The 9,710-nt window shown below is 38.0% G+C and overlaps 1 protein-coding gene across 1 annotated transcript; it reads left to right on the forward strand.

Annotated features, from left to right (window-relative positions):
* Positions 1-369: 369 nt before the first annotated feature.
* Positions 370-5,293, forward strand: LOC121799542 (type IV inositol polyphosphate 5-phosphatase 7-like). Its single transcript, XM_042198946.1, has 12 exons — positions 370-1,225; positions 1,330-1,417; positions 1,846-1,914; positions 2,087-2,189; positions 2,266-2,370; positions 2,447-3,221; positions 3,299-3,492; positions 3,570-3,678; positions 3,786-3,934; positions 4,019-4,265; positions 4,652-4,724; positions 4,813-5,293. The coding sequence occupies exons 1-10, from the start codon at positions 1,196-1,198 to the stop codon at positions 4,239-4,241; spliced, it is 1,845 nt and encodes a 614-aa protein (XP_042054880.1). The 5' UTR covers positions 370-1,195; the 3' UTR covers positions 4,242-4,265; positions 4,652-4,724; positions 4,813-5,293.
* Positions 5,294-9,710: the final 4,417 nt, after the last annotated feature.

Here is a 9,710-nt window from a genome sequence, read left to right on the forward strand (position 1 = left end):
ATCAAATGCAAAACTCTAAATATTGTACAAACTTCAAACTATGATTTGTACCGTTAGAAAATATCAACAGATGATAAAATAATAGCAATAAAAAATGTCAACACAATGTCAACGGTTGATGCTGTGTTGAAATTGTGTTGACATAAAAATCTTAAAATTTTATACTGTGTTGACGTTGTATTGATACTGGATTAAAATGTTTAGAATTTGTACAATATATAAGTTTGTATTTTATCACTATCCTAACAACTATATCCCTTATTCCATGCAAACTAAAATATAAATTCGCATTGCCCAAGAAAAGCAAGGGAAACAAACATTGAAACAACATGAAAAAATCCTAAAAAGAATTACTCAAAAATCAATATCAATCATATATAGATATAAATAAAACTACAATTGCTGCTACTGACTAAACTCTCTCTTTATATGGGCAGTCTTTATTATGTGCTTTAACTTTGTGGGCATCACCAAATGCCGAAGAGGAAACAAATATTTTACTCTTTTTTACCAAATCTCTCATCGCTTTTGCTGACCAGAAAGGGGCAGGTCTTCGGGCAGGTCGTTTTAGGAATTCTACTGTAGCAAACCGCTGCCCCCCTCCTCTCATGCTGGGCCGGCATTTCGGACTAACTGGGTGCTTGGAAAACAAAGCTGTTCAAATTCTGTTCAAATTCGATTGATGCATTGCTGCTGAGAACGAGGCTCAGTTTCAATAAAAAGTTGAAATTGAAATTGTAAAAAAGAAAATCACCCCTCCCCCCTCTCTCTCTTTCTCTCGAATTGGCATTCTCTTGTTCTTAAGTTAGTCTTGTCTCACTCATTTTTGACTCATCCGCAGTTGGGGTAGTGAAGTTGGGCTCTTTTTCTACTCTCTTCTCTCTCTCAAACAGTCGCATTCAGTGACTGTATTGTGTCTGTGTGACTGTGTGCAGTGTGAACCGTTTTCATCAAGAAAGGAAAGACTGAATCTTGTGAGAGATTCTTGCCATGATGCGAATGCTGAAAGATTGTAGCTTTTTTCCAAATTTGAGGATGCATATGTGAGAATTTCGTTCTTTTGTTACATCAGCCTTGCGATTTTTTGTTATTCTTGAGTTGATTTTAGCAAAAGTTTAGATTTTGTTGGTCTAGTGGGGGTGGGGGTCGGGTGCAAAGTGTTGAAGTTTGCCGTATGAAAGAATAGTGTGCAAAGATGAAAGATGGAAATACCAAGAAATCCGAGGTTTTTATTTTGTTTTTCCAATTTGCTGAATCATATGTAATGTATTGATGTATTTTTTTTTGCCGAGATTAGTTTATATTGATTTTTTTGGGTATAATTTGAAGCTCTCATGGTCGAAGAAACTGGTCAGAAAATGGTTCAATATCAAGAGCAAAAGTGAGGAGTTACAAGCTGAAGAAGCTGTTTATGGAGGTTGGTGCATATTGTTTTTTTGTAGTTTCTCCTCTTCCTCCGGTCATTTTGTGTGTTTGTGTCTTTGACTGCATCAATTATACTATATTACTATGTATTAGTGATATTGTTCGATTGGATGCTTCAAATGAAAACAAACAATTTGCTGATTTTCAATTCTGCTGTTTTGTCTTTCACTGGTTGCAAAACAATCAATGTTGGGTTTGTTCCTTAAAAATTTCATTTTCTACAAAAAAAAACAAGCTATATACCACTAGTATTTTTCTTCACTCCGATAGTTCTGCACAATTTAAACATAACCTTGGTTTGCAAAGGTTCAACTGCTATGGTGAATATCTATGTCTAAATTAGCAGAGATCAAGGGGCTGTGTGATTTAGAGAATTGGGGTATTAGAGGTGATATAAATATTAATTTTCTCTCTCTTTAGGTGGTGATGTTGAATGGAGGAACAGCTTTTCTGAGAGGGAACCATCCAGAGTCAAGAAAATTAAAACAGGTCTGCGGGATCATATTTCTTATCTTGAATCTTAAAAACTCTAAAGTTCATGGACCTGTACAGAATTTGAAGTTTATTAAAATATGTTGTATCTAACTAGGTTGTTTATAAATCTTGTTATGGTTTCCTTGATATTGATTATGAATAGGATAATCAAGTTTTCATTCTGCAGAAAAATCAGCAAGGAACATCGAGCGCTCCTTTTCCCGGTCACGTTCAAGGCGTGGGAGAGCTTACCTTGATCACCCTCAGATCATAAACATACAGAACTACAGGTTTGTTTCATGCCATCAATTTTCTGAATTTCTCTTCTTTGCACGAGGTTTTGAAGTATTGTGTTTTTTCGAGCAGCCTCTTTGTATCGACATGGAACGTGGGAGGAAAGACACCACCGGGAAATTTGAACTTAGATGATTGGCTCCACTCTTCACCTCCTGCTGATATATACGTGCTTGGGTATGATTAATGATTTTTATTTGTAAGGGGACTTGTTATTATTTGATTTTAAACCAATTATTTTCAACATGAACAGGTTTCAAGAGATAGTTCCTCTCAATGCTGGTAACATTCTTGGTGCTGAAGACAATGGTCCTGCCAAGAAATGGCTTGCTCTCATTAAGAGAACTCTGAACAATGCCCCCGGCATGAGTGGAGGCAGCGGGCGCTGCACTCCCTCGCCTGTTCCTTATCCCGTTGTTGAGTGGAATGCTGATTTTGAGGGGTCAAGCAGGCACAAGGCCTCAACATTCTTCCCCCGTCGATCATTCCAGACACCACAGTGCTGGAGAATGGAAAATGACATGCCTGCCCCTCAGCCTCGCCTTGATCGGAGGTATAGTGTGTGTGATCGAGCAATTTTCGGCCATAGGCCTAGCGACTACGATCCGAGGGGTTATAGGCCAAGTGACTGTTCGTCGAGCCAGAGGGCAAGTGATTATTCTTCTAGCCGACGTCCGAGTGATTATTCCTGCGGACCCCGAGCAAGTGACTATTCATCCAGTAGGAGGCCGAGCGATTACTCGTGGGGCCAGAGGGCGAGTGATTTTTCGCGCTTGGGTTCAGATGAAGATTATCCTCCTGGAGATTCACCTAGCACGGTCTTGTATTCGCCGATGTCTTACAATGCGTACGAGCCACCGGAAAACGGGTACTCCATTCCCGGACACTCGAGATACTCTTTGGTAGCTAGTAAGCAAATGGTTGGGATTTATCTCACTGTTTGGGTTCGGAGTGAGCTGACAGAACACGTCAAGAACATCAAGGTTTCGTGTGTTGGAAGAGGATTGATGGGTTACCTCAAAAATAAGGTATGTGTTTACATCGATAAATCAATGTTCATAGCGTAACAATCTTACTAATAGGCTGAGATGTAATATCATTGCAGGGATCCATCTCGATTAGCATGTTATTGCATCAAACGAGCCTTTGCTTTGTCTGCAGTCACTTGACGTCCGGTCAGAAAGAAGGCGATGAATTACGACGAAATTCTGATTTCATGGAGATTTTGAGAAAAACAAGATTCCCTCGAGTTAACAGTGTCAACGAAGAGAAAGCACCCGGGACCATTCTTGAACACGAGTAAGATCCCCTATATGCTTGGTCATACTAGTACTACTGCACCTAAAAATTGCTGCTAACTGATACCATTATTGTAGTCGAATTATTTGGCTTGGAGATTTGAACTATCGAATAGCGCTGCCATACCGCTCTGCTAAAGCACTTATCGAAATGCAAAATTGGCGAGCGTTATTGGAAAAGGACCAAGTATGATTTTAGTTATCTTAAATCTGTTGAGTTGTATTTCAGAACTATTAGGATTGTTGTTCTTTGCAAATTGGCCAATTCAAATTCAAATGAATGTTTCTTGACAGCTGCGGATGGAGCAGAGGCGAGGTCGTGTTTTTGATGGGTGGAGAGAAGGGAAGATATATTTCCCTCCTACTTATAAATACTCACATAACTCAGATAGATATTCTGGAGATGACCTGCATCCTAAGGAGAAACGAAGGACACCTGCATGGTACGGATCAAGTTTCCTGCGTATAATACCCCTCATATTGAAAATTGTGCGAATGCTTATACAAAATGCTTTTGATATGTGAAGGTGTGATCGAATCTTGTGGTATGGTGGTGGCCTTCAGCAATTATCATATGTTCGTGGGGAGTCTAAGTTTTCGGATCATAGACCTGTTTCTGGTGTGTTTTGGGCGGAGATTGAGTCAACACCAAACCGGTTGAGGAAAAGCATGAGCTGCTCAAGCTCAAGAATTGAGGTGGACGAGCTGTTACCTTACTCACATGGTTATACAGAACTCTGCTTCTTCTAACAAAGGGGGAACGAAATGAATCTGGTACGAGTAAACATCATGCCTCTGATTTATACTTTGTCTCCATTTCTTGACGCGATCTGCATTCCTTGTTATCTAAATGACAGCAAAGTATATGCGAATATAGCAGTGTTTGGACCGCACATATCTTAACCTCTATAGTCGATATATTTTCGTAGCTTTTGTTACATGTAAACCATATTCCTCATTTAACAGCAAAAATACATGCCATTGAAATGGTGTTTTTCACACCTAAGTTTCTTCGTGTTGAGTTGCATAATACTTGTCTTTTCGAAACATTAGTGTCTACCTCATGTTTTCGATTGTGTTGTAAATCAGTTTACACATAAGTAGTTTTTGTAGCTTGAAATGATACCAAAGGTGTGCTAAAAGCTGCCCCATGTGTGCAGCTCGTGTCTCGTCTCTGGGCTTTTTCTAGGAGAGGAACGATGGGGACATCTCTCTGCCCATAAACCAAGCAAGGTAAGCCACTGCCTCATAACCTTTCAACACAAATGCTAGCATGCGCCTGACTTTTCTTGTCCAATTCACTTCCTCATATCTTCATCAGGATCAGATGTAGATATTTAACTTTACACGACGTCGCTTGATTGTCTTCTCCTCCTTCTGGAGCCAAAATTCATTTTCAAGATTCTTGAATTCCCGGCACTAGGCGACTACCGAGTTCCAAATGCACCTCGTTGACTAGGTATTGTGTTTTGGTCATTCCACGCCTCTGGTTGTCGAATGCTCGAGTTCATACAGTTGTCATAATGATCATCCAAGTGGGAATGCAGGATTCTTGTTTTCTTTCACTTTCTTTTGATTTTTGAGATTCTTTATTTGTTAGACCTAGATTCTTGACAAGGGAGTTAGAACCCTCTTTTTTTCTTTTTTTTTTTGGTTTTTTGTTGTATCATGAGTGAAGAAAAAGAAGAGAAAAGAATGTGATGTAACACTCATTGCTAACGTGGTATGAGAAAGAATACTATAGTATTGAAATTTGGCCAATGATTTATGCTGAAAAGTTGTTTCTTGGTTGCCTCCCATCATTCTCTTTGTCTGCTTTTCTTTTACTCCATTTCATTGAGGGGAAAAAATGAAGAGCAAAAGTTGAAAAATATGTTTGCAGATGTTGCAGGTTAAATTTTCATGTGTCTTTTACTGTGTAATTTTTTGTCATAGTTTTTAATATTCATCGACAGGCATGGGGTTGCGCACTAGTAAGTTTGTAATTATTGCAATCAGGCATTCAATTATATTATAAATATACAGTATTCTATTTATTTTGTTGGAGATTGTTACAAGCATGGAAATTCTTACATAATTGTGAGAGAGCATGCTTGTGTTTAGTGTCAGGTTTCATATGCTAATTGATTAATTACATTATTACCAGTAATTTTATAGGATAACCTAAGATGACTGTTTCAGCATTTTCATTATCTGCAAAACTTTATTTTATGTTGCCAATATGTCCAATTAATTACTTTTGCTAAATATGATAAGTTGACTGCGCATTTGATATATGTACGATTTCAAAAGTTTTCAATCCATTTTGAAATTTAACATCAAATGGAAATCTAAATCTCAGTATTAAACTGGCGCAAAAATTAATTAGGGGAAACGGATAGGATATTATCAAGAGGTTGTCCTATTTTAACATGCTTTAAAAATTGGACTTGATTTGCATAGTAAGGTCGGTAACGATGAGATTTAGTTGAAATAAACCCCTTGATATAATAAACACACGAGGAAGTATTTTTTTTTACTTCTTTACGATTTTGAATTCGTAAGTTGATTTAGAATATGATACAACTATTTAATTAAATATTAGTAATTTAAATTGAATTAGCGACTGGAGATTTAGTGCTCCGTACTAATGATAAGATTCCAGCATGATACGAACACTAATCATCGAAAATTTTAATTAATAACTAATGATGAAAGGGATAGGGATGTTGAGGAAACTTTAATTTAGTGATGATGATGCATTCTAGAATACAACCTTAATGATAAGCAAATGCAGCTTTAAATTTAATTTTGTTTTAATGAGATGTCCATAAAAGTTGATGTCCTAGATTATAATTATTACGAATCTTCTCTTTTGTAGAACTATTAAATCACATTATATGTTGGACTGAGTATAAACCGATTCAAGGTTAAATTTGATGAGTTATATATCACCTTCTCATAAAATATGGAGTAGTCAATTTTACTGCTCCTTCTTTCCTATTAAATATAAAATATTTAGTTTTCTGGACAGAATTTTATGTAATGTTGTTTTGTGAGTTAATAAATAGAGAGTCAACAAACAACTTGATAATACTTTAGAAATGAAGTGAGTATAATTTTTTAGATAGAATTTGTCGAAGGGGAACAAGTTAAAGGATAAAGTCAAATCATCTAATTTAACAAAATCAAAAGGTTGTGTTGTAATTTTAATATTTAGTTTAAGCGTAATTTATGATACGAATTTGGATTATTTTTTAAAAAACCTATTTTCATTTAATTTTGAAAACCTCAAACTATGAAACGGTTAACTAGACTCTTAGATATGCTAAGCACATGCAAAACGAAATTTTATTTATTAATTTTAATATTTAAAAAAAGGTTTTTATTTTACATAATGTGTATACATACAAGAAAAAACACAAAATGAAAATTATTAACATAATTATTGATCTAGGTGTGAGTTCAAAATTCCGTGAGGTTTTTACTTGGGCTTGCAGGCCCAATTTAGTTTTTTGTATCAACATGCGTGATTCCGTTTAGAATGAGTTTGTTAACAAAATCAAATACCACATCCGACTTGGGCATAAAGATTTTTAATCTAAAAATCATATTCATACCTGTCTTCAAAATTAAATTTTTTTTACATTACCCGAATTTCATCTCGATCTCGATCTCGATCTCAATTTTCATGAGTATACCAAATTTCGTCACTCGTGAGTATTGCAAATTTTCATGAGTATACCATACCTCGTGAGTACACCATACCTCATGAGTACACCATACCTCGTGATTTGAAACCTTGTGTTTATGTTTAACTATACTAGAATTTCATATATATATATATATATATATATATATATATATATATGGTAGTGATCAAGATATAACTAATCTTAAGTGTATAACTAGAGAACAAATCTCAGCCACACATCATAATGGAACAAATATTATTTATTTTAATAATACAAAATAGGCCAAGGGTATTGATGAAATATAACCACGTATCATCACAGCCGCTCATCGCGAGTTGCCAAGATCAACGGCTGATATTCAAGTGCAACGGCTACTTCGGTTGAAGGCTGTTGAGCTGTTACAACTAGAGCGGTTTTTTGAGCTGGGAAGGAATGCGCAATCATTCGGGGTATAAGAAGTGATGGAAAGCGCATACAAGAAGCATGAAACGCGCCATCAACAAGAAGAGATAGTCATACACATTCACTTGATTAGCTTTAGAGAGAAAGTGAGATTAGAGGTGATTGTTGTTAAACTAGTTGTTGTATCTTGAGCGTGTTGTATTCTTCATTCGAAATCAATAAAGCTATCATCCTCCTCGCCCGTGGACGTAGATCGAAAGATCGAACCACGTAAATTGCTTGTGTTCTTCGTTGTGTTCGAGTGTGTGTGTGAGTCGGACGCCATCCACAACAAGTGGCGCCGTCTGTGGGAAGAAAGAAGGAGGAGATCTGATCGACGTGATCACTGATGGCGACGACTAGATTCGAGGCGGAGAAGTTCTCGGGGAAGAACGATTTTGGTCTGTGGCAGATCAAGATGCGGGCTCTATTGATTCAGCAGGGGCTCGATGAAGCAATCACTCCAATCGATCCAAAGGGAAAGGAGAAAGAGGATCTTGACGAGAAAGGAGTGAAGAGGAAGGCTGAGGTTGCGAAGAAAGCCCATAGTGCGATTGTTCTGAATCTCACCGACAAGGTCCTGCGCGAAGTCGCTAAAGAAACTACGGCTCTCGATGTGTGGACGAAGCTCGAGAGTTTGTACATGGCCAAATCTCTGGCCAACCGCTTGTACATGAAGCAGCGGCTTTTCTCATATAGGATTCTTGAAGATCGATCCCTCGCGGAGCAGATAGACGATTTTAACAAGAATCTTGATGATCTTGAGAGTGTCGATGGCCCCATGAAGAATGAGGATAAGGCCATTTTGCTTTTAAATGCATTACCTAAGAGTTATCAGCATCTAAAAGATGCAATGTTGTTTGGACGAAACGCTGAGACTGGCATCACTTATGAAGAAGTTCAAGGCGCCCTCCGATTGAAGGAATTGGAGAAGAATTCCTCTGTTTCGAATGAGGGTGGAGGAAGCCAGGCTCTCAACGTGAAGGGTTTCAAAGGCAAGAAGAAGAAGGCAAATGGTGGATTCAAGCCTAACCAACATCAGAAACAGAATGATGGGGGATCAAAAGAGACTAGAAGCTGCCATTATTGCAAAAAACCCGGGCACCTCAAGAAAGATTGTTTTTCTTGGAAGAAAAAACAGAATGAGGCGGGCCAAAATCAAGCAGATTTGGCTCAAGAGGAGGAGCCAGCTCAAGTCCTGAACATTATTGACAAGGAAATAGAGAAAGCTTGGATCATGGATTCGGGGTGCAGCTTTCACATCAGCTCATGCAGGGATTGGTTCGAAGATTACCTTGAAGCAACTGGATCGGTGATGCTTGGGAATGATCAAGTATGCATGGTGAAAGGGATTGGCAGCATAAGGCTAAAAACGAACACTGGAGCCATAAAGATCATCACACAAGTAAGGCATATTCCAAGCATCAAAAGAAACCTGATATCAGTTGGTGTTTTGGAATCAAAAGGCTTCAAGATTGTGTCAGAAAATGGACAGATGGTAGTCTCCAAAGATGGATTTGCTGTGATGAAGGCTAAGCGAAATAATAGCTTGTATTACCTGGAGGCTGAGACTGTAGTTGGCTCTTTGAACATTGCAGAGAAAGTTGGCTTTGAGAGATGGCACAAAAGGTTGGGACATATAGGTGACACTGGATTGAAGGAGCTGATCAGAAAAAGGATAGTTGAGGTTGGTGACTCAAAGAAGCCGGATATTTGTGAACATTGTGTCCTGGGAAAGAGTAAAAAGCTACCTTTTGAAACTGGAATTCACTCTTCCACGCAGATATTGGATTATGCCCATGCAGATTTGTGGGGGCCTGCTACTCCATTGTCTCTAGGTGGGGGAAAATACTTCTTGTCCATAATTGATGACTATTCAAGGAAAGTAAGAGTCTTCATCCTTAAAGACAAGTCTCATGCTTTTCAGAAATTCAGAGAATGGATTCTTGAGATGAAACTCAAGACTGGTAGGACCTTGAAGTACCTGCGCACTGACAATGGTTTGGAATTCTTGTCCAAGGAATTTGAGGATTTCTGTAAAGAGAATGGTATAAGCAGGCATAGGACTGTCCCAGCCAATCCGCAACAAAACGGAGTGGCTGAG

Source organism: Salvia splendens, chromosome 4, assembly GCF_004379255.2.
Source record: "Salvia splendens isolate huo1 chromosome 4, SspV2, whole genome shotgun sequence".
NCBI lineage: Eukaryota > Viridiplantae > Streptophyta > Magnoliopsida > Lamiales > Lamiaceae > Salvia > Salvia splendens.

What these genes read in the sequence shown, in the direction of transcription:
- LOC121799542 (XM_042198946.1), top strand. Translation starts at nt 1,196, where the DNA reads ATGAAAGATGGAAATACCAAGAAATCCGAG. An exon ending in TGAAGAAGCTGTTTATGGAG is followed by an intron (nt 1,418 to 1,845) that starts GTTGGTGCATAT and finishes CTCTCTCTTTAG; the next exon opens with GTGGTGATGTTGAATGGAGG. An exon ending in AGTCAAGAAAATTAAAACAG is followed by an intron (nt 1,915 to 2,086) that starts GTCTGCGGGATC and finishes TTCATTCTGCAG; the next exon opens with AAAAATCAGCAAGGAACATC.